General features: G+C 47.5%; 1 protein-coding gene across 1 annotated transcript in view; it reads right to left on the reverse strand.

Annotated features, from left to right (window-relative positions):
- Positions 1 to 1,540: 1,540 nt before the first annotated feature.
- The window catches only part of Marchf4 (membrane associated ring-CH-type finger 4), a 129,179-nt gene continuing 105,491 nt past the window's right edge, over positions 1,541 to 25,228 (reverse strand). The window contains exons 2-4 of the mRNA XM_050123772.1: positions 24,515 to 24,670; positions 19,287 to 19,479; positions 1,541 to 1,995 (exon numbers count right to left, since the gene is read on the reverse strand). Coding sequence (XP_049979729.1) covers positions 1,628 to 1,995; positions 19,287 to 19,479; positions 24,515 to 24,670 — 717 coding nt within the window. The 3' untranslated portion in view covers positions 1,541 to 1,627. The remainder of the gene's footprint in view (positions 1,996 to 19,286; positions 19,480 to 24,514; positions 24,671 to 25,228) is intronic.

Here is a 25,228-nt window from a genome sequence, read left to right on the forward strand (position 1 = left end):
GAGAGTTTTAAAAAACCCTAAAAACTAGTTTAAAAAAGTACTTGACAGTGTCCATTTAATACCCAAGGATGGCATTTCCATTGTGCAATGACAGTAAGGAACTCTGCAGGTGACCACCCAGTGGCCTTGCCTGGAAGGGCCCCAGATCACATCCCAGATCACACAGATGGGCTCCTAAGACAGTGCTCCCTGACTGGCTGCACAAGCTGGACCAAGGTGCACATAGCACTGAGCACAAGACAAACTGCCTCTTTAAGGAGAGTACCAGTGCCAAGCCACCAGGAATACTTAGATCGCTGTTCACTCCTTCCTTGAGATAACACAAGCCAGCATTACCCCATACTGCAAAACCAGGTAGCAGGGTCTGTGTGTGTATGTGCGTGTGTATGTGTGTGTATGTGTGTACATGTGTGCATATGCATGCATGTGTGTATGTATGTGTGTGCAGGTGTGTATGTGTGCATGTGTATGTGTGCATGTTTGTATGCATGTGTATGTGTGTGTGTGCCGTGTATGTGTGTATGTCTGTATGTATGTGTGCATCTGTATGTGTGCATGTTTGTATGCATGTGTATGTGTGTATGCGCGAATGTGTGTATGTCTGTACGCGCATGTGTGTGCCTGCCGTTGTAAATGCCAAGGTCAAAAGGACATGGTACTACATTATCCTGGCTGTGGGTAGGGCTCAGTAACGGGGAGAATTGTCCCTGGCCTGACATTTGAAGGTTAATCCATAGCAGCAGATGTGAGCTTCAGATACTCACGAGAAGTCCATACTTCCTTCTGCACACGCACACACACACACATATGCACGCATGTGTGTGTGCGCGCGCGAGTCCTCCATCCCGTAAACATCTTTGAACCAAATCACCATAAAACAAACAAGGAACAGAAGATACCCATCTCTAAACCTCAGCGGCCTTTGAGCTCAAAGGACACTTGTAGTAACAGCTGGGAAAGTTCTCTCTGAAGGAGGCATTCCCTTCTCTCTGGCCAGTCATGTCAACAGCTCCCTTCCTGAACCATCTCTTGGGGGTCCATAAAGCCATTTGAGTGCAGAGGCCCCCATCAAGCATGGTAGGGGTACAAGCTCACAAGGTCCCACTCTCTCCCTTGGGGCACCCAGTGCTGGGAAGCATCACCCAGGGAGGAGCAAACCCAAGGCTGAGAGAGAAGTGTGGATTACAAAAGCCCTTCCCTGGGTGCCCTTGGCTGTTTCTCTTTGTTGCCCTTTCACCCACAGGTACATCAGGTACCTCAGGTACCGGCCACTATTTTCTGCCCAACCTTTCCTGGGTGCCTTGCTACTTGTCACTCTCCAGGGAGGAGTGTTTCCTTGGGGCAGGTTCCGTTTGTCCCACCCACTGTTGTGGAGTTTGTGTTGGTTTTCCCTTGCTGTGAAACCAACAGGCTCCAGCGGGCAGCCTCGCCTTTGCTCCCCTCTGCTCCAGGCTTCTCCCCTCTGCTCCAGGTTCCTCCCCTCTGCTCCCCTCTGCTCCAGCTCCCCCGAGGCCCACCACCCACTGCTGGATTTCTGCCTCCCATCCCTGCTCCCTGGGCCCCTCCTGGCCCAGCCTCTTTCCTGCGGTGTGGTGTGTGCAGTCTCAGCCTTCCTCCCAGCCTCGGTTCACACCGTGGTGACTCTCATGACGAGTTCTCGGCTGCTGCCCTGCGGGCTCCGCGGTTCATGAGGTCTCAAGTGACTCAGGATGTGCAGAATGGTGTAAGCACAGTGGTGTTGGGACACAGGGTCTGAGGGATGGCTGGAGGCCCTGGTGGAGCCGTCCTCACGGGCTGGGGGGCTGGCTACCTCCTCTTCCGTGGAGGGGATATTGGCTTGGGTTGATGAGGAAGTCCGTAGGTTTGTCCTGCCTCCTGATTTTTGATCCTCTAAGTCCTTTGTCTTGTCATAGTTCAGCACTTTCCACTGCTGGTTGACAGCCTGCCAGCGCTTAAAGATGCGATATACCGAGGGTCCTTCGTGGATGATGAGACCTAGCAGGAAGAGAAGACAACGGCTAAGCACAGAGGGTCAGCGGCTGTAGGCGAATGCCACCACTTCCTTGACTTGCGAACACGCACGCACGCACACACACACATGCACTCACGCACTGGAGAAGATGCTATTTCACTGTGTTGATTTTATCCCAAATTTGCCTTCCAGCTCCGTGCCACTTGGTTCCAGAGCCCCTCTGGGTTCCTGGGCTCCGTGAGTCACCAGAAGGAAGAAGGTCATGAAATAGTCAGGATCTACATGAAGTGCCTTCACCTCCTTCTGCTCCACCCTGCCCTCTTCTTGGCTTGACACAATCAGATTCTTCAGTTAAGTCATCATGTAAATATTTTTCCTCGTTGTATTATGTATTCACGACACCCTGTGCTTAGCAGGTGTTGAATGAATCGTGCACCTTTAAAAGGCAACCTAAGTGAAATCCTGTGGTCAGTCCAATCCTGCTGAATGGCATCTGAAACTTCACTCCTTGGCTCTTTGCATAGCCTATGCTCCTGAAAGACAAATCTCTCTGGCAGAGCGAGCATTCTTGCAGTTATATTGGCCAAATGAAGTGGGAGCCAGTGGAAACGAGCCACACCTAGCAGGCCACACACAAGGCACACACAAGGCAAATGGCCATCAACTGGAGGCCTTGCAAAGCACTTGGGACCCTGCAGGGCCGGAGACAGGAAGCCTTGTCCTTAGAGAACTCACATTTAACTGAGGAAGCACATATAAGTATGCAAATAAACCAACCAGATTCTTTTCCTGTGCGGGCACATGCTGGGAGGAAGATGAAGTGGGGTTAAATAGCCCTTGACTGTAAGCATTTGGAGTCGTCTTAGCAAGAGGGAAGAGAAAGGCCATGGCACTGAGGCCGGCATGCCCAGCACAGCACACGCACACAGAGGCGGAGAGAGGAGGACAAGGGGGGCAGAGCTCCAGCTCTGATCGTGTCTTAGATTTTATCCAGTATGAATTGTCATCCCCTGAGGGGACTTAGAAGGAGGAATGGCATTGATAAGTTTGCTCTTAAGGAAATTCACCAGTGCTCCAAAAGGGGCAAGAACAGAAATCTAAACTTAAGCGGGAAGCGACACCCTAATTGAAGCTGAAAATGGGTGGCCAGTGCTAGGGACACAGCAGTGGAGGAAGGAGATGCCTTTGGAGGCAGACTGTGGGTTGCAGGAGGAGCTGACAGATTTGCTGATAAATGAGCCTTGGGCACAGGGAAGCATCTGAGTAACTGCCCTAGCTGGGTGATGAAGGTGCCATTCGCGCAGATGTAGATAGTCCCAGGGCTGGCATGTGGATCTGGATGGTGGTGGTGACTATTGGTTCACTGTGGCTGCCACAGTACGTGTCCAGAAGGTGGTAGGTGGCCTGAAGTGGCATAAAGACATTCTCTTACGGTTCTGGGGTCAGGGTCATGGGCTAAAGTGCAGATGTCACCTGTCAGGGCCTACTCTTCCGGAAGGATTGGGGGGAGAATGTTTCCTTACTTTTTCAACTTCTAGAAGCAGTTATTGCTTCCCCCTCTTACACCACTCCACCCTCTTTCTTCCGTTGTCACATCTATTCATCTATAATCAGATTCAAGAAATCTCTCACCAGGGCTGGGGACATGACTCAGTGGGCCAAGTGCTTACTATGCATGACCTAAGTTTGCATCCCCAGAACCCACTGAGGGTCATCCTGCTTGCAAGCCAAACAGTTTGCTGAGTGCTCTGATATACATCTCCCAAGCATGCTTTAGTATCCCTTCTATCCTGAAGAAAAGTTCATATCATATGGTATTAAAAGCTTGATGTGTGTGTGTGTGTGTGTGTGTGGTTTTTTTTTTTTTTTTTTTTTTTTTTTCGAGACAGGGTTTCTCTGTAGCTTTGGGGCCTGTCCTGGAACTAGCTCTTGTAGACCAGGCTGGCCTCGAACTCACAGAGGTCCACCTGCCTCTGCCTCCCGAGTGCTGGGATTAAAGGCATGCGCCAACATCGCCCGGCTGATGTGTGGTTTTTAATTAATGGAATGCCTTAATATGTTCAATGCCTCAACCTTCCTCGTGATGTGACCCTTAACACAGTTCCTCCTGTTGTGACTTCAACCATAAAATTATTTTGTTGCTGCTTCATGGCTATTTTTTTTGCTATTGTTATGGATCACAATGTTAACATCTAATACGCAGGGTATCTGGTATGTGACCTCTCAAAGGGGTCACGACTCACAGCTTGACAACCATTGCCTTAATAGATAAAGTAATGATAGAAAACAAAAGGGGAAGTCACTTGTAAGAAAACAATAAAGGATTCAATGTAAGTTCTAGGGTCCAACTGCAATGGGAAACAAACCACACGGAAAGAAATCATCCAGAGGGAGGGATCCCAGCTGCAGAAAGACAAATATGGTCAGTGCCTTGCTCAGCTATCACCAGAGGAGCTTCCTCCTGCAGCGTGGGAGCAAATGCAGAGACCCACAATTAAACATTACACAGAACACTCAGGCCTGATCTCTTCATCAAGTCCCTCCCCTCAGGGCTTAGGGAACCCCACAGACTGGAAAGTGCAAAGAGCCAACAGGGGTGGAAGACACCAAGAAAGCAAAACCCTTTGAATCAATAGGATCAATGCATATACGAATTCACAGAGACTGAATCAGTATACACAGGGCCTGCCCAGGTCTACCCTGGGTCCTGTGTGTGTGTGTGTGTGTGTGTGTGTGTGTGTGTGTGTGTGCGAGTGTGTGTGTGTGTGTGTGTGTGTGTGTGTGTATTATGGCTTCCAATCTAGCTAGTGTTTTGATGGAATCCCTGAGTGTGTGAATGAATGGGTCATTGTTTTCTCTTTTCCTTCTGTTTGTTTTGTCCAACTCTGATGTGATAGTTTTCATATTATTATATTTTATTATAATTCTTTAGAAGCCTGTTCTCTAATGAGAGACAGAAAGGGGTGGATCCAGATGGGAAGGGACTTGGGGAGGAATGGGGAAGAATAGAGTGAGGGAAAATCTTAATTGAGATATATTAAGTGAGGAAAAAAATCCTCTTTCAATAAAAGGAAAAAATAACACACATACTCACATACTCACACACATACACATACAGAGAGAGAGAGAGAGAGAGAGAGAGAGAGAGAGAGAGAGAGAGAGAGAGAACAAGCCACACATTTCCAAGATGCCTCCAAGAAGGCAGTATACTGATGTGTGAAGATGCCGGGGTGGGAACGGTAGGAGGGTGTGTGTGAGTGATGTGCAGAAAGGCCTGCAGGGCAGCCAGGGCAGGCAGCAGCCAGCTGCACCAAGGGCTAAGACTGTAAAGAGGAATGCATTTCAAAGTGTTGGAGCTCCTGAGGGTGGGAGGAGCAAAGACAGCGTGGATGGGTGTAGTGGCAGGCAGTAAGATGCCTGTGAACACTACTTCTTGGCCCCACAGCCTGTGAAAGAGCACCCACCAGAGAGACAGCTACGAGGGAGGCGGTCTCCTCAGAACACAGCTACCTTGATGAGAGAAGCATGCAGAGAAGTCACTAATGCTGACCTGTTGTCCAGGGGTCACCACAGAGAGGCTAGGGGAAGAGATAAGCAAAACAAGAAGAGGATGATTGTCCTTAGAATGAAGAGGTCGGAAGGCTGAATCTGTGTCACTGGCCAGGAGACACAGACAGAGTTTGTCCTGCAGCCATGGAAACCCCAGGACAAGAGCTGGCTCCCAGGGGCAACATGGACTAGTTACCTCACCTCCTCAACAGCCCAAGTCCTGCATGGGAACACCTCACAGCTTCTGGGCTTCAACACAGACTCTGTGGGGGAAAGAGCAGCCACCTCTGCCACTTCTCCCAGCATCCAACAGCTTCCCAAATTGCATTTCTCTCTATGCCTTTTCAAGAGTTCACTGGGAGACACACTGGTTCCTAGCTCTGGGGGGGGAGGGGGAACGCAGACAATAGCTTTAGAGGAAGCATGATTTCCTAATGACCCCCATGGACCCCGACCCAGTGTGATGGATGCTGGACATTGAGGCTTCCCCTCTGTCCCCAGGGGTGCCAACTCCCATTACCTCTGCTTACTCTTACATGTATACCTACGCACTAAAGTCATTTGTTCATCTGTTTGTCCCACACGCAGCGTTGGCATGCTGTCTGTACCTTTCTCTGGGCGACAGGCTCTGACTGAGTCTCCATAGCCAATGTCACACCAGGAACACCACAGAGACTTACTAAAGAGGAGTGTGGGCCTGAGGACAGAGAATCGGGGGGCTTTTGAGGCCTCAGACAAAATTTCTGGCTGGAATCTCTACACTCCATTTTTAATTAGCTCCTCGATCAGACAATTTTACTCTGATTGAAGAGGGTGCCTTAAATTTTTGGTTTGAATACTGCCTTTTAATTGCCTGTCTAGTGTTCAGGCGGTAATTAAAGCATTTTAATGAATAGGCGGCTGAGAAGGGAGCAGTGCACCTGTTTTTCTAGATAACACTTATTTGGAAAAAGTTGGAAAAACATAAACTACCTCATTTCCATTCTCCCCACTTGGCCCCTCCCGCCTCTTGCTTCACAAAGATATTTACTGATTCCCTGCATAGAGGAATTTTTCTTAAAAACAAGGACGATGAGTCTGGGCTCTTCTGCTGAGCAGTCAACAAGGAGGCAAAGTAGGGCGAAGGGTAGAAAATGGCAGTGGACGGAGAAAAAGGTTGAGCTCTGGTGAGCAGACAACTATTGCTGAAGTGCTTGGGATGTAGGAGAAGGAAGGGGCGGGGATGGCGCTCTCCCAGCAGAAAGCTTTCCAGGGATTTGTAGGGCCCTGGGTTTGGTCCTCAGTATGGCGAAAATCATTGTGGTGGTGCAAGCCTGCAATCCTAGCCGTGACAAGTGGAGGCAGTAGGCTGGGGAGATTAGGTCATGGCAGGCTACACAGAAAGTTTGAAACCAGCATAGGCTTCATGAGACCCTGACTCAAAAACAAACAAGGAAAAAATGTAAGGAGGAAGAAAGGGAGGGAGGGAGGGAAGCAAGACATGTATTAAATTTTACCTGAGTCCTTCCCTGGGATTTCTCATGCAATTTAACAGCTCTTGAGCAAGTCTTTGCTATGTACCCAAATCATGACTGTATTTGTGGTAAATCCTGCTTCCGAAGAATAGACATTTCATCTCTCTAATGTGTCTCCAACTTTTGGGCGCTCCTTTCTCTCAGGGTTATAGGTTCTAAAGGTTGTTAGACACGTCTCTCTCCCCTTTTCCCTATCTCCAGCTGAGATAAGGAAGTGGCCTTTTGCTTAGACCATGAGGAATGGAAGAAGGCTGGTCACCACCGTGAGTGGGCAGTCCTGCTTGCACAGCTCCTCCACACCCTATAACCATAGCAACAACAAGGAGTTCTCTAAAAAGCCTCCCAGCCTTGATGCATTTTGACCATTAGGTTTTTCCTGTGAGTGGAAAGACACAACTTAACCCCATGCTGTTTCTTTCGAGTGCCCACTCTGTATGTCTCTGAGCCCCTGCCGTGGGGGTGGGGTGCGGTGGGGGCACAGCATTGCTTCCCACCATTTGTACAATAACAGGTCATGCCAAGTTGATCAAGAAGTCTACAGGAAAGCTTCTAACCCTCTCAGGGACCCAGAGAAATCCTTCCCACCCTCATCTCTTGCCAGCGTTCTGGCTTACGTGACGTAAAAGTTGTTGACAATTCTGAGATGGTGCTTTTGAAATGTAGGTATATAGCAGAATAGTCAGAGAGCGTGGTAACTCACAGATTCCTGGCTCTGTTTCCAGGAGACCTGACTCAGTCGGTCTGGGACCAGGCTTGAGAATCTGCATCGCACAGAAGCCTCCGGTGACTCTGATGACGCCCAGGGTGGCTATGATGAGCAGTGCTGCCTAGACAGCACGTTTATCCCTGTAGACTAGGCTGGCCTCGAACTCAGAGATCCTCCTGTCTTCACCTCCTGAGTGCTGATATTAAAGGCGTGTGCCCCCACCTCCTAGCTAGATTTTTAGTTTTCAAAAAGAGGAGGAAGAGACTTAGACAGTAAAGTGTTTGCTGGGCATGGAGAACTGAGTTTGTGTTCTCAACATCTGTGTAAAAGACGTGCAACAGATGCCCATGATCCCAGCTCTGGGATACACACACACACACACACACACACAGACAGACACACACACACCATAATATATGCATCCCATAATATATATATTTATCCTAGACATGGAAGGCTCCCTAGGGCCTACTGACCATCCAGTATAGCTGAAGTGCAGGGTCCAGATTCAGTGAGAGACATTGTCTCTAAAAAGGTCGAGAAACAATTGAAGAAGACACTTGACATTGACATTCTGGCTGCCACATGCATGAGGACACACATGCATGCACACCTGCCAATGATCATGTGCACAACCATGTGTGTACTTGGGTGCGTGTGTGTGTTTGTGAGTGTACAAATTTGTACATGTAAATTTGAAAAAAAAAAAGCTCTATCCAGATGTGACAGATGTCAAAACATAGGGCAATGTTAGAAATGGCCACTTCCTAGACCTAAAGACCATTGGTCCCCACAATTTAGAGTCAGGTCCCCTGCCAGTGAGGTTATATAGAGCAGCAGTATATCTGCCACTTGCAAGCCTTGTGGCTTCAGCAAGGGATTTGATCACTGCAGGCCTCAGTTTCTCATCAGCAAGTTGGAACTGGTGTTCCCCTCCTTGTGTTTTTATGAGAGGGGTCCCGAGTGCCGCACTTGGTAGGCATTGCCATTGAGGCTACATGAAGTGGGCCATTGGAGGGAAGACCGCAGGACACACGTATGTCTTCTTCCCCCTTCACTGCCTACCTGTCGCCATAGGTGTCTGCTCTTCTGTGGAGCCCTTCTCCTTCTCCATTGTGAGGAGGAGCCGTTGTTTATGGAGGACGACAGCTGTGTGGAAGGCGCTCTAGACACCAGCTGGCTCTACAGGAGTGGAATCAGCTCTCCCCTCGGGGCCTCCCTTTCCGCCACCACAGTCACCCCTTCCCTCGAAGGCTTTCTATATTAATTGTTTTTTTTTTTCATTTCTGTGACCAAATACCTGGCAAGAAGCAGTTTAAGAGAGGAAGGGGCTCCCCCACACTGCATCCACAAGGAGTAAGGGGGTGCAACTGGAAGCGAGGCAGGGCTATGATGCTCCAGGCCCTCTTCCAGCGACCCACCTACGTCTTCCAGAAAAGCTGCACCTCCTAAAGGTTCCACACCCTCCCAATACAGCACCAACAGCTAGGGCTCAAAAGTTCAAACACACGAGCGTATGGGGATAGCCACGCTCAAACTACAATACTACCTCTCTTCCAGAGAGTGGTGAGGTAAGACCTTATGTCTCTCCCTGAATCCCCACCCACTCTCAAACACTTGCCTTCCTGATTTCACCCCTCAAAGACCAGGTCCTAGAACTCAAACCAAAGAAAGTAGCAGGCACACATATAAGAAATATGACTAGCTACTTTGGTGGGCTCAGAGGATTGCTTCTGGGAGATACCAGATTGGCATCTAGCTGCTGAGGCTTCTCCAGGACCTACCTTCAGGCTTCTCACAGCATGGCCATGATGCACTCCTGAGGGCCTGCCCAAAGAAGTGGCGATGGATTGACCCAGGTGCCTCACTTGGGCAAACTCACGTTGACGTGAAGGTCTCCAGCAATACAGCATCAAAGGCCAAGAGATGCCAAGAGTATTTGGTGAGGGACAACGGAAGCCCCTTTTCCTTCTGTGTCCGTTACTTTAGTGTCTGTCAGTGCCTGGGCACTGAAAGGGAGTGTCCCCTTGATGGGACTTCTGCCAGAGCTCTCATCCTAGCTAGGCTTCTGATGGGTCCGGTTGACTTTGGTCAAGGTACAGAGTGTGTCTTGAGGCTTCTGAGTGGGAACCATTGCTGCCCCTCTGCTTCTCAGGGGCAATGCAGACCTATGAGAAGCCGCTTCCGCGGAAAGGAATAGATGGTGGACTGCCTGGGGGTGAAGTGAGCTTTATGCAATCGGATTGGACAGGGGAGAGAGAAATTTGGAGCCTCCATAGGCACTGGTATCACTGAAGGGTTTGCTTCTGTACTGTACTGACGTGTGCAGTTGGGGGTTTTCCTGCAAGGTTCCTTTGTGAAGCTGTGGGCTCTGACTGTGGACATGAGGCTTGGCCTTCTTCAGCTGCACTGCGTGGTATCAATGCTTAGAGGTGATGCGGAAGGCCATGGTGATGGTGAAAGTCATGGTGATGATGTCAGTATTTCTTGAGTGCTTACAATGTTCTGTCACTCTAAAAGGGCTTTGCAAAATGAAAGATTCGTCACAGAAACTTACCTATGAGGGGAGCCATCTTAGCTCTGTTTTGGAGAAGAGGAAACTGAGCTCAGGGATGCTAACCATCTTGTTCAATGACCCACAGTTTGTCTATGAAGTGGAACATCACCCTAGAGTATCCAAACCAGAGCAGTGCCCCGTGACTGACGCTCCTTCCTGCTCCATGCTCCAAGTCATGTGCACACCTCTCAAAAGACTACGGAGAAGGTAACTAGTTTGTTTTTAATTCTATATGCTTATATACAATTTCTACTAGCATGACTGATAAGATCTCTTGCACAACATGTGTTTTAATGTGTGATGTATTGCTTGAACAGCAGCCAACGTGAAATTGTGTTCTACATCAAACACTCCGTGAGGGTCACCTCTATTGTTGGCTTTCCCATCAGGAGGATGGGCACTGTAATTGCAGCCATAACATAGAGTTGCATGGGGTAAAGAAGATTAAAAAAAAAAACCCTATGGTACATGAAACACTTTTCACAGTACTTAGAACGCAATGCATAATGAATGCTAGTGATTGTCTTATCATCGTTAGTCAATAAATATCACATGATTTCATCTTACATAGATAATAAATAAGTAAATATAACCAGCTATTTTTGGTGCGGCTGGGGATGCCAGATTGGCAAAGCCACCTCATGCTCTCCGGAGAGATGTCTTCATGCTTCCCAGGCACAGCCAGGCTGTGCTTCACATATGTTATTATAAATTTAAAAAGTTGTTTGTGTAGGCAGACATACCAAAACTCTGTGTTATTGTTCAAATCCAAAATGTCCCCCGCAGGCCCTCAGTCCCCTGCTTAGGGTGCTATTTTGAAGGCTGTGGAGTCATTAGGAGGTGGGGTTTGGCAGAAGTAGGTCATGGGGGAGGGAGGCTTTGAAGGCTGCATGTGCCCCCGTTTCCAGCCCGCTTTCCCTGCTCCCTGTCTCCCATCGTACGAACAAGCCTCCACCGCACTCTCCCACTACAGTGGCGAGTCACCCCACCTCAGTGTCTTCCCTGCCAGGATGGACTGTAGCCTCTGAAACCCTAAGCTGAAACAAGTGTCTCTGGTTTAGGTTGTTTCTGTCAGACATTTTGGTTACAGCTATGCAAAAATAACTGACGTGTTCTGTATCCATGGAGAATTTGGGTTCTTCAAATCCTTGAGGCTTTAACAGACGATAGTTAGGAACTAGGGTGTTTTCTTTTCACCCGACTATCACAGCTCAGAATATTTTGAAGTTACTCAGCAGGGTGGGCTTGCAGTGATAGAGATGGCTAGTATCCATGGTTGCCCCTCCGTATATAGCTGCCACTGGGCAGGACTTGCCTTTCCTGTCCCTTTCTGAATTAGGAGAGGCCACATCCCTAGTGTGAATGTGTACAGATTCTGGCCAATGTTTAGGAAACAGGCTTTGAAGGAAAAGTGTTAGAGGAGGACCTGCTTAATTCTAGACAGATGCAAAAGGCTTAAAAGCCTAAAGACCATGGGGCTACAGAGTGAGAGGGGCTCGGATTCCTGGATTACTGTGTGGAGCAGAGTCTCTTGCTCTTCTGGAACCTTGCTGGGTTAAACCACTGATGGTTGCACAAAGTTGGTTACTCACGTTACCTAACAAATACACCTTCAGAGAAAAGCAGTTTGTGGTTCGATGGCATGTGTCATGGCATCCCCAACAGGTATTAACTGGTTTGAGCATCTAGGCTATTTATTATCACCAGCCCACTAATGGACAGGCACAGCATTCCTGAGTCATCATCCTCACTCCAATGCATCCAGCAACCTAGCTATGGAGAGAGATGCTTGTGCCCATGAGGCTCCAGGTGGTAAGATACGAGTCAACCTTAATCCAGACACTGGACAAACTCCCTGCTGATAACAAGAGTTCAGACCACCCACTCTCTCATCCCTTTATGAAGCTGATGCTTCTCACGCCCAGCTCGGCATTCCTGGGATGCCCTACCGCCAAAGTTAAACACCTTTGCGAACTCTATCATCATTTTACTCGGTAAGTAACTTCTCAATCCTGGGCGGGGTATGAGGAAACCATTTGTAGAGAGGAAATATGCCTGAGGCCATAGAGGTTGTTAGGTGACATCTGAATTTCCGAGATTCTATTAAACCAGGCTGCCACAGCTTTCTGTCCAGTGTTCAGGGAAATAACAGGCTGGATAGGTAGAGTCATTTCTACCCAGAACGACTTCATCAGAATTAAAATTAAGATTTAAATGTATTTATTTATTTATTCATTTATTTGTGTGTGTGTAAGCATGTGTGTGGAGGTCAGAGGACAAATTGTCGGAATCAGTTCTCTCCTTCCACCTTCTGGATCCCAGGGTTCCTTTACCCACTGAGCGTTCTCACTGGCCCTAAAATTAAATTCAAAACTACAAATGTTTCACAGTCTTTTTGCCCTTCTCCTATTCCCAGTGTTTTCTGGACAGGGGCTAGATATCTACACATCAAAGATGGAACCTCTCAAGGGACCACACAGAGAAGAAACTATGACAACAGTTGTTTCTGTACCTAATGGCTGCTCTAATATTCTGTTGTTAGGGGTTTGGAAGTGATCTCGAGACATTCTTCTTTCCCAAACCCCACTCCACTCACAAGTGACAAACACACACGACAAGATGACAACCTCATTTTTGCAGTATTGACTTCAGAGTTGACTTTTTGAGGGTCAGTCTCTTAGGTCTGTGGAATGATTAAAAGTTATGTTTGTTGCCAAAGCTTTTAAATTAATTTTCTCTTATTAAGCCCTAGTCACATGACCCACTGGAGCAGAGAATGCCATTTGTTTGCTGGAAGTTCTGTCAACTTCAGCTACGGAAGACAGTGTCATTACAGATGACTGAAGAGAAGGCAGGTGGATTCAGGCCACCACATATGGTCGGATCCTGGTGGAAGGCAGTGAGTGTGGAATTGTGAACCTTCAAGAAAAGATGCTGCTCAAAATAAGAGCAGACTGTACAAGGAAGGCAGGTTCAGGCTCCGTTTCTGTCTCCACTGTGACTGAACCAGTGACAGCTGGCGAAACTTGGCTGACTGCTCACTTTAAGGGGATTGCACCCTGGTCATGTGTCTCCTATCCCCAGCACTCATTGTTCTGAGGACCTGCCGTCTACATGTGCTCTCTTGGTCCTTTCAGCAAGTCTCCAGTGACACTGTTCTTCCCCGAGGAAGAACAGGGAGCGGGGGCAGGGGTGGGGGTAAGCTCACTTGAGGACACCAAGTTAGTAAGAAACTGAGATGGCTCTGGGCCCCAGACCATCCCATCTTGCCACTACTGTCAGTTCAGATGCCACCATTCTGACCTCAGAGACTTAGTTCCCCCTGTTCTCCCCGCTCTGTCTCCATCAGTTCCTTGAATGTTTAATGCCACCTGTCCTATGTTCCTAAGCTACCTCTTCTCTGAGCATCACTTCGACACTAACTCAGCAAATCCCACAACTCTAGCTCTTCCTGTCGATCTCCACATCTGCTTCAGATCTGACCCAACTGTGAGCAGAACCCTGGGCATGGACTAAAGCTCCTTCCCTTCCCTTATTATCCCCCTTCTTCCACTTAGCCACCAACTCTTACAGGACTGGCCCAATGCCCTCAAAATCTTCCTCTATAACCCAGAAAGAACCACCTGTGTGCTCTGAAAGGCCTTTCTGCCCCTACCCTCCCCAAGACCCCAGGCCCTGTGATCCACCTTCCCTGGCCCTGCCTTTTCATCTCTGCAGTCTATAACAACTTGTTTCTCTTGGCTACAAACCCTTGGTTTAGGGACAGGTTTTGGCCTTCTGTCTGCACTTTAGGCTTAAGGTGGTCTTTTTGTTCTGACATCTTTGACAAACTTATGTTCCAGCTACTGCCTGCCTGATCCCATCCATTCTGCAGACTGTGTGACTCCCCGGGTCGCCTCTATACTTCTTTCCCGCCATTCCTGTGTGGCAACTCTGTTTCTCCGCTCTGATTAGCACAAGCATTTGTCAGCCAGTCCCTCCTACTTCTGATCTGCCCAGCTCTGATCTATGCATCCCATAGGTGCTAGATTTATAGGTTTAAAAACATATGTCTAACCAGACTTTCCTATGTAAAATTTTGGCATTGCTTCTGTGTCCTCAGCGAAACAGTGCCAGAGTTCTTAGCATATGACTTGATGTCAGCCAGCTTCCCCAAACCCATTGCTCCTCAGCAACCTCCTGCTCTGTGTCTCTGCCACTGAGCCACGCAAACACACTCAGCTTTCTAGCACACCTTGCTCACTCTGTGTTTCCACGCAGATGAGTCCCTTTGCCTAGAATATTCTTCTCCCTCTTTTGGACAAACTTTGGTTTAGCTTTTGTAACCAACTTAATGGTAGAGTTCTTTCAACAACTCTACCATTAAGTCTCTTAGGGTCTTCAAGAGGGTTCATTGTTCTCTGCTCTGTCCTATCTTCCTCTCGGCTCTGATAGACATCCTCCCAAAATTATGCTGTGCTTGGAGACTGAACTCTTGGACAGACAGATCTCATTCATCTCTCTTTTACGTGTCTTGAGTTTAGGGGAAAGCAAGGCAATCAGTAGATGCTATTGAAGAAATAGTTACAGTCATTCCAAGCACTTTGACCCAGTTTTCCCTTCCTGGGAACCGTGTCTGTATCCAGACCCCAGCACAGCTCTGATTTCTGAGTGTCAGTGGTCACTTTCCTCCATGAGATTGAGATGCTCCAGAACAGGAGCCTCTTGTGTCTCAATGTCTCAATGTGTCTATGCAACGCGCTTTCTCTTTCTCCTCTCAATAATGTTTGTGTATAATGAATAGATTTCCCACATCCATGTTAAGAGCTAGAATTAGATTTACCTAACCTAAAATACCCCTCTCCAGAGAGTAGCACAAGCAGGTAGGTAGACTGTTCAAAATTTCATCCTAATTTCTAAAGTCCATTGACATTAAAACAGCACCGACTTTTAAAAAGGTATAATGATGACACCACCTGAATCCCAAACAAAAGACTGGAGCAGATGTGGCCCAGTGAACATCCGATTGTTGTGATGGTTATGGCTGGGTTAATTTCTGCCTCCCTTGAAGTCCACTGTGTTACAATATTGTTAGGTTAGGGGTCATCCTTAAATGGTTAAGTATAATTTCATATGGAGCAGCCAGAGGGGCTGGAGAGATGGCTCACTGCTTAAGAGCACACTCTGCTCCTCCAAAGGCGCTAAGTTCAATTCCCAGCACCAACACAATAGCTCACAACTGTCTGTTGCTGTGTTCTGATGCGTAGACGTACATGCAGGCAAAGTATTCATATATGTAAAATAGACAAATAAATAAATTTTTTAGAAAAAAATAGGCCATGGAAAGTGCCCTGGAATTAGAGTGGTTCCATTCTCGACCCTGTTGCAGGCTGAGCTGTGTGACCCAGAGCACAGCTAAGCCTGGGTTAGCACAGCACGGGTTAGTGAAGCCCCAGAGTTGAAATACGGATCACAGTGCTCAGCCCTCAGATCCTCGGAGAGCTGTTGCACCCTCATCACTTCTTTCAAGGGGCTTGGTAGTTTTCTGTGCTCTCGTAACTTATATTTGACGTTCATGGTAGGTAGTATGCGTTGCTCTAGAACAGTAGCTCTCAACCTCCCAAATGCTGTGACCCTTTACTACAGTTCCTCATGTTGTGGTGACCCCCAACCATAAAAATCTTTTCATTGCTACTTCGTAACTGTAATTTTGCCACTGTTATGAATTGCAATGTACCTATTTTTTGGTAATAGAGGCTTGCCAAGGGGATCACAATCCCCATGTTGAGAACTACTGGGCTAGGAGCTTACGACTCTAAACCAAGAGGTTCCTGGTCTTTGGGGACAGTTTGTATCATGAAATGCATTACCTACTGGAAATGCTCACATCCAACGTCATTGACCTCAGCCCTGGAGATATGCTGTACGTGATGGGGAAACTGGAGACCCTGGAAGCCACTTCAGGCAAACTCCTTTGATGAGCTAAAGACCATTCTTGTACAGAATTATTACTCTGGGTTTTCCTGGTGATTACCAATGCTCCCAAAAGCCAGCTGGGTGGATATAGCTGTGAATGAGACAGACTTGGTTTCACAACCACTAAGCAGACAGCATTTGCTTTTGGCTTCGTGGGATCTTGCCATAGAGTCCCCCCTCCATCCTGAACTGTCAACACCCTCTTCATGCTCCTCCAATAGAGAATTAAGTATATTTTTAAAAGATCCGCCCATTTAGTGCTCACACACATCTTTACTATCATGCCTATTTAGCAGTGTTAGGGAACACATTGTTGCTGGTGTCTGAAAAACGTAGGAAATCCAGAAACTGGTAGCGGCAGATGGGTTGACTATTCCCTTAGCCCCTTAGAGCCAGCCCTGTCCTAGACTTATTTTCTTTTCTCCTGATCATATATTTTTTTTAAATCCAGGTTCTGCATGGCTTAATACAGTAGCTTGGACCTGTTGGATATGGATTCTTTTACTCAACATTCCTTTTCCAACCAATATTTCCAGGTCGTCTGAAAACTGTGCTCAGGTCGACCCTGCAATGGCATTGTGGGTCTCATTTTACTTTCAAGCCAAGGAATGAGCCTGGACTCAGAGGCATGTGGAAGGGGGCTGTGCCAAGAGAAGTGAGATGAGCTGCTGTCTTGCACTCCGTAGACAGATGCCAACTTTGCTTTCTAGTGAAGCTGAGCGACTAGTTAAGACCAAAATGAAAAGCATCTCTGCTGAATATTGCAGCTTCCACTTGATCCTCCCTTCAGAAAGCCTCTATGTTACACCTACCCAGTGTTAGCTGTATTACTGGGGACAGACTGCAGAAGAAGGGCAACTAATACCAAATGTCACCTTTACAACCACCAACATCACCGCTGGTCATCATCACAGCCACCATATCACAACCACAACCAGGATCTGCTTACAGCTGCCCACTCCTGTCCACCAGCCCCTGCTCCCTTGTCTAGGTCACACAGCACTCTCTGTTTTATGTCGCTTCTTAGCATTTTCTATGGTCATCCTGGGAAAGCATTGAAACATTGATGGGGGAGTGATTTCTTAATAATAAAGAAACTGCCTCGGCCCTCATAGGACAGAAAATTAGGTAGGCGGAGTAGACAGAGGAGAATGCTGGGAAAAAGAAGCTGAGTGAGTGAGTCGCCATGATGCTCCCACTCCAGACAGATGCAGGTTAAGATCCTCTCTGGTAAGCCAGCTCATGGGCTACACAGAATATTAGAAATGGGTTAGAACAATATGTAAGAGCTAGCCAATAAGAAACTGGACCTAGCAGGGCCAGGCAGTGTTTGAAAGAATACAGTTTCCGTGTAATTATTTCGGGCATAACCTAGCCATGCGGGCGGCGGGGTGCTGGGGACGCAGGCCCCGCCGCTCCTAATTCAACAAAACATAGGTCCTACTTTCCTGCTGAGTTAGCCTGCGATGGACCTTTCAAGATTTCACAATCTGGAAAATAGGGAAAATAATCTTTGTCCCCAGGATGGATATATTGAATTAGTTAGCCAGAGAGACATGATATATTGGCTTAGATGAACACACAAGGTCCGGCATTTCTGCGATCAGCCGTGGCTTCTGAAATCAGTAGGATAGTCTCCAGGTCTTTTCAATTTCTAATATTAAATGATCAAAGAAATTCATATCACCATCATCTCAGCTCAGTTATAACGAGGAGATGTTATCCTGTTGAACAGAGTGGTATAGCATATTTGATGTAACACCACTGATGGAGAAGAACATTGCACTACATTCACACCCCCAGTGCTGTGACCTGGGGATACAATGAGAGTTCCAGATGGAGGATGCATCATCAATGTTTAACTATGTGTCATTCAGAGCAAACAGAGCCATTCCACCTCCTTGTTTGCATGGAGCAAACCTTTGAAGTCAATACTCACAATCCCCCATTGAAACAAAAAGAACCCAACCCTCCACCAGCTATGGTGGAAAACAGGAGAAAAGAGTTGACTTCAGGATTGGGTAGGGAAGAGGCAGGAACTAAAGAAGTGGGTCCTAATTTCTTTGTCCTAAAACCCTGAAGCTGTTTAAACCCCATCTTACCTGGAATGCCTACAAATGCTGTTCGGAAGCTTCACCCCTGCCTCACCATGAAGAACTCACTGTGAAGCAGAGGTGAGGCGTTAGAACAGCATTCTCTTTCCTACTCTCACATGGGGCTCCTGGAGCTGTGTGGAACCCCAGTCCTACACATACCACTAGATTAGAGAGAGTTGGGGTATAGAACAGGCTTATAGAAGAAGAAAAGGGCCAGAGGTGAAGAGGCGACTTTGTAGAAAGGCTTGTTTTACAGGTGTGAGGACCTAGTTCTGATCCCGAGTCCGTGTGAAAAGCCAGGTGTGGAGGACATAGGTAGATCCCTGGAGCCTACTGGCCAGTTCATCTGGCCTCCATGGCAAAGTTCCAGGACAATGAGACACCCTGTCTCAAACTAAAGGTGGAAGGCATCTGAAGACAACACCCAAAGTTGTCTTCTGACCGCCTTCCCATAAACCTATGTGCTGTGCACATGTATACTTACATGTGTATGTATGTATAAACCTTCGTTCACGCATTCACATGTGATCCACCCACATGTATATACATACATAAAATAAAAATAGAAAGACTGTTATCATGGCTGCTTCTGGGCTTCTTGCTGTATAGATATGCCAAGTCATGGCTTGTAGGCTGTGCAATGAGAAGCCTTCCACACCCCTGCAGATGAATTCTCCAAATGACCTTCTTTACCTCAGAGGCAAGCTTCATCCTTGTCTCTAACTGGGCAAGACAGATTTGTTTGGAAATGATTTCAATTTATCTTTGTCCTGCCCCCTCCTTTCCCACCCACCTCTTATACCTAAGCTATAGTCTCACCCGAGGTCAGAGGTCTCAACCCCAGTTCTACCTCCAAGTAGAAGGGGATGCTGGGGATCTTTCCATTTCCTTACCATGCGGCTCATTACTTCTCATGGAGACAACACCCCAGACCCACCTATGCACACCATGTCCATGAAACCATACATCCCGTAGCAGATCTGGAAGAGGAGGTCTTGGCGTTGCCATTTTGCTGAGGGACTGAAGGTCGACCAGATGAGCCAAGAGATACTGGCAATGAGGAAGAGAGAACCCAAGATGGCGGCTGCAATCTGAACCTTCTCGATGACTGTCAGGGATATGGCCTGCCACTGGGGAGGAGAGAGTGACAAATTAGTTGCTTGAGCACCTGGACCCCATTCCCACACTCTTCCTTCTGCTCCAGCAGATCGCTGGTACAGAGCTTAAATCAGGGCTTCTCCACCTGTAGTACAATGGACAGCTTTGCAGTTTCATATTATATATTTTGATGCAGAGGGAACCCATGTCATATAAAATGATCAGACATCATTGTAAGGAGGGGGCTCTGGGCAGGCATGACTGAGGAGGAGACACTTCTACTTGACTTTCATAGACATAGAAATTCGAAGGCGAGAAGGAAAATAAAGAACTAGCATGGGTGTTGTTCCAAGGCATGAGAATATTCCTTTCAGAGCAACACAGTTGATTTCCTCACTAATAGGTGCCAAGAGGGCACAGGTCTTTCTTTGACGGTTTTATTTTTTTCTACACCACCACCTTGCTTGCCATTTAATATGCACGTTAGAGAGCAACAATTGGACAGAGAAGGAGAGGACATGCGGTGTGGGCGTAAGAAAACCAGCTCACAATAGACTAACTGGATTTTAACTTCTTCTTTGTCAAAGAGAAAACAGTGTACTTATAGCAGTATTGAGTTGGAGGCTGGAGCGTGGGTGAGTTTTGGCTATGGAATTTTATGATTATATGCTTCATCTATGGAGCAATGTCCTAAATTAGCCTTGAGCAGGGTTTTGGTTTAGGTTTATTTCATTTAACAAGCAAGTATTGATGATCCCTATGTGCCTGGCCACCACACTAGGTGCTGGAGCTAAAGCACTAGACAACACTGGACAAGACACAGCATTGGGGCACACAACTCTACGAGTTTCCAAATGCGGTCCACCATGGGTCTGCATAATGTCCTCCAGGGAACCTTCTTGGAACCACTGTGACCTAAAGACAAATGAGAGGCCCATGGCCTTCCATCTACAACCAGGGACCCCTCCTTCTGCTATCGTTGGCTCAGACAGGGTAGGCCAGTGGCCTCCTGAAGGAGACTCCTGAACAGTGGAGCTTCCTCCCGGACCCCAGATTAGGCATAAACCACACCCAAACACCTATTTTTGTAAAGAGATCCTTTATTAAGTGGGGAAGACGTTAAAGTGGCTGCTTTCAGACTCAGACAGAAAATGGCAGCAAATGTCCTTGCAGGTGTAATTTTTTAAAAGAAGAAGGGGAGATCTGTGTTAGAATGGGCTAGGATGTGGTGGTGAAGAGGTAGGGGATGAGGGAGAAAGGGGACAAGGGAGAGGGAGCAGGGCGCTTTGTCCCTCTGGGTAGAGAGGAGACAGATACGGTGCATAAGCAAATGGCGGTTTAAAGAGGTACAAGAGGAAAATTGGTGTTAGGGTGAGGTGTTTAATTATAATTGGGCATGTTAATTAAGTGAACCAAAGGGAGATTTTGGTAATCAGGAAGAAGGGGCCAAATAAGGGAATGGCTTTCGGTGGCTGGCTTGAGGAATGCAATCTAAAGGCAGAGGGAGTGAAGAGAAGGGCAAGGCCGGCCAGAGCCACAGGTTCCAGTGGGCTAGTGTCCCTTCACCTCCAAGGAACAAACAGTAAAGTATTGGAAACCATTTCCCTTTTAGTCTAGATGTAGGACACAGGCCTTAACATTTAATTACACAGGTAGCATCCCATTACAGAGAATCAGCCCAGTGCTTCCCAGCCTAGGGTTACACATAACAAAGGCATTTTCCAGAAGACGGTCCTATCACATAGACTTCCCTCATGTACAATACATGCTTTTTCCAGGGCCGACTCCACACTGTCTAGAAGAGTTTCTAATGGTTTTGTTCATTTGTTTCTACCATTCTGGCATCTGTAGCCCCACCTTCTAGAGGCATAGAAATGTCCTCTTTATCCCTGTAATCTCCCTTCCTGCCCCAAGCCCCCTAATGGGGCCCTCTGACCAAAGAGAGTGTGACGAAGAAGGGTGGGGATGAGATGCTGTATATCAGAATTTCTTCTTGTCCCATGTGAGGTCCCATGTAACTGTAACAGGAGTACCTCAAGGAGAGCGCTGAGGAGCAGAGAGCTCTGAGACCTGACAGGGGGCTCAGAGGGGGGAAAGAGCATCAGTGGTACCAAGTCCTGCTGCTGACAAATACCCGGATCACAAGAATCTCAGTCTCAGTGAGGTTCTAATCTCCACATCCTAAGACCTTCCCCCTTTGGACTCTAGTTCTGCTGCGGGAGTGAAGAGACAAGGGTGGAGGGCAAAGAGGAATCTTGGTCCTTAAACTGGGAAGGAACAGCAAGTAAGGGGACAGAGAGCCCAATTCTGGTTGAGCTGTGCCCCCAAACTTGTTGGGTGTAGATAAGAAGTTAATTACAATGACTTTAAATTTACCCTTCTTTAAAGATGGAGGTAATTGTTCTGTCCTGTGTCCTCGGGCATTGTGAGTGTTCAGAGCGAAGCTAGGGCACGAAGGGCATTCTTTACTGTTTCAGTAAAGACACAGATAAACTTGTCTAGGCAGGTGCACATGTGCCTGGACTCAGGAATTCTTGTTGCAGAAAGCAACCTGCTCCTTTGCTTCATAGCTGCACAGCCTCCAGCAAGTTTATAAATCCTTCTGTGCTCCTACTGTCTAAACCCATGCATTGAGTAATAACAGCACTCACTTCACTGAGTTGTCTCCAACTTAACAAGCAGGCATTAAATGTGTGTTAATATATCACAGTGTTCCATCATTCAAGGGGAATGCATTTCAAGGCCCCCAGTAGAAGCCTCAGATAGTAGCGGACCCTATATTCTAGTATTGTGTTGGCCATGCCAGCTGATCTAATAGCCAAGATGTCTCCTAAGTGACCAATTGGTAAACAACTTATACAGCCTGAACGGATGAACAAAGGGATGACCCATGTCCTGGGTAGGATGGAGCAGGAAGCCATGACATGTTCTACTCAGAACAATACACAATTAAAAGTTACTCTTTCTAGAGTTTTCCTTTTAATATTTTTTTTTGGTGTCAATTGGCCATGGTTAACTAAAACTAGAGGAAGACAGAATTAATGAATTGCCATTCAAGGGTGGGATGCAGTTGACGGAGCCTGGAGACCCACTAGGCTATGCCTCCTTTCTTAGTAGATATTCTAGATACAAACCTTTCTTTGAGAATGTCACTAACATAATGCCCTATATTGAAGACTTGAGCTATTTCTTACATCTTTGCCTGGGACACCAACCAGGAGGTGAGAGAGTGAAGCTCTCTTCCATATGATGGCAGGACCCTATCCATTGCTTTGTTGCCATCTAATCAGATCTGGCAGCTCCGACTTCTACTGCAGGGTGACCACTGTGGCAGAGCAGGCAACTGTGCCACACTTAGCTAGATCAGAGAAGCCCAGGATACATACTCGGAACAATTGAGGATACAACCATACAGTGCAGCCTCAAGTCCAAACTGCTTCTAGACAGAAAAATGAACTGGCATCAACTGCGCACACACCATCGCATTTCCAGAATCAACAGAACCAGAGGGGTCCCCAGTGCCCAGAAACTCATGACTGAAGGCAGCACAGTAACTTGGAAATAGATTAACAGACCAATATTGCCAGGGCTGCCATTTGCTTACCTGAAGCTGACTTAAAATAACCTTTTCTTTAAGCCAAGTAAAAACCTATACCTGAATGATTTTTTCATTATACGAGTCAAAGGTGGAACCAAGATGGGGGTGTTTTGGGGTGAGTTCATAGATTTTAGATATGACCTTTCCTGAGGCCTGAGTCAGCTGTAAAGAAAGGGGCGAGTTAATGCGCTCAGGCCTCCGCTGCCCCCTGAGGACCTCGAATCAGATGTTGCTTGGCACTGCTATTTTCAGCCGCCTCAGGATCTGAGAGGAGCGGTTGAAGATGGAACCAGCAGTCGGGAGGGGCTCCCCATCAAGAGGTGCCTGAAAACCTGGTACTTCCCTCCCCCGAATTCCAAAGAGTTCCTCCACGGAGAACGCCACAGGATACCCCACAAGTTTTGAGATGCTCACCCTACTTCAATCACCCACTCCCAGCTCTCCTGGATTTGCAAGGTTGACGCACCACCCCACCCACAGAGGAGGGAAAATGTCAGGCATCTGTGGTCTCCATCCTCACCGGCTTGCTGGCTAATTGATTACATGGCTACTTGACTGATGACGTATATGTGTAGGTATTTTCAGGAGCAGAACACTGTGTGGGTGTGTGCACTATCTTCACTGGTAAACTGCTTGATATGACTGATTGGCACAGGACTTAGCAGCAATTGGGGTGAAGATGGCTATGTCAGCAGGGGGGAGAGGAGAGAGTGGGCAGAGGGAGCCCTGAATTCTGCCAATCTGACAGGTCCCTACTCTAGCTCTGGGCCTGTTTTCCCTTAGCTCTCATGGTGGCCTTTTTTTTTTTTTTTAAACTCTGTCGTCATGGTTTCTTCTTCCTTATTTTCTTTGCTTTTCCCTTCTGTCCCACTCTGTCCCTTGTCATAGAAAGTGTGGTCTGTGGGCCAGCAGGAGTATCCCTCATAGCTTGCTAGCAATGCAGGTTCTAGGACCCTGCTCTAAACCATGGATCGAACATGGAATTCTTTTAAGACTCCAGGTAAATCAAAAGCACATTAAAGCCTGAAAAATTCCACTGAGCCATCTCTTCTACACAGCTTCCTTTCAAGCTCTTGGCTTTAGCTCAAGCCTCCCCTTTCCCACCATGTATCCCCGATCACCTGTTCCGTTTGTCTTCGCTTTTCTCTTTTCTTCCCTTCTTCCCTCTCTTCCTTCTTGTCTCTGTCCCTTTTTTTCACCTCCCCCGTTCCGTTTTTCTTACTTTCCTCTTCTCATTAACCTGTTATCTTATTCTGTCTTTTCCATCCGTCTCCCCAACTCCTTTCCTCATACATTTCTCTCTTTGCTCAACCCTTCCCCTTGTCTAGACGTAAAGGAAATGAACCTCTTTCATACTCTCATGACTGTGTGGCTCCTAGTCACCAAGCTGCCCTGAATCTGAAGTCCAGTAATTCCCCAGCATAAAGCAGGTAATGAGGGAACCCCAGGCTGGGAAGCCCTGGGTGTACCTGTAGAGGATTCTTTGTGCTTATGGCGATGACATGGTACTTGTAGTAACACAGCTCACAGCTCCAGCAGCCCCTTTCGCTGATCCACTTGATGAGACACGGCTGGTGAGTACATTTGACTGAACCATCACAGCGGCAAGGGCTTAGCAGCTCTCCCTGTGAGAGAAAAAGAGGGGATAAGGTGAGCCCGGAGCCTTAGTCCAGCGGATGATAGAGAGGTGGACTAAACCCTGGTCTGAACCACTCCATCCAAGTTACAAGCTCTGTCTAGAGAGCTGACACAATGACGGAAATCTGCTGGTGGAGGCAGGAGAGATTTGGAGAACACAGACTGAAACCAGGACAGCCTCCACCATCCCCAGTTCGCTACAGATGAGGGAACATGATAGAATTTGTATTTCTGGTAGTGCTGGCGATTGAACCCAGGACCCCATACAGACTACCCTCAGTCCTACAGGGGATCATTCACTAAAACTTCTCAGTAGCCTGATTGTAATAGTTTAAAATTATGTCACATGGGTCACCTTGACTGAGTACAGAGAAATGCCTGTAGGCCATAGAACTCTGAATGTGAGCCTTCTCCTGCAAAGACACTGGTCCCCTCAGTGATGCTTTCTAGGCTGGGTCCCCAAGAGGAAGAGAAATGTAGGTCAGGCCTGAATCCTGGGGATCTTAGAGATTGGCCAATGTCCTTGCTGAAGGCCTGGGTTGCTC

Source organism: Alexandromys fortis, unplaced genomic scaffold, assembly GCF_014885135.2.
Source record: "Alexandromys fortis isolate MF-2015 unplaced genomic scaffold, M_Fortis_MF-2015_v1.1 scaffold_220, whole genome shotgun sequence".
In the NCBI taxonomy this organism is placed as follows: Eukaryota; Metazoa; Chordata; class Mammalia; order Rodentia; family Cricetidae; genus Alexandromys; species Alexandromys fortis.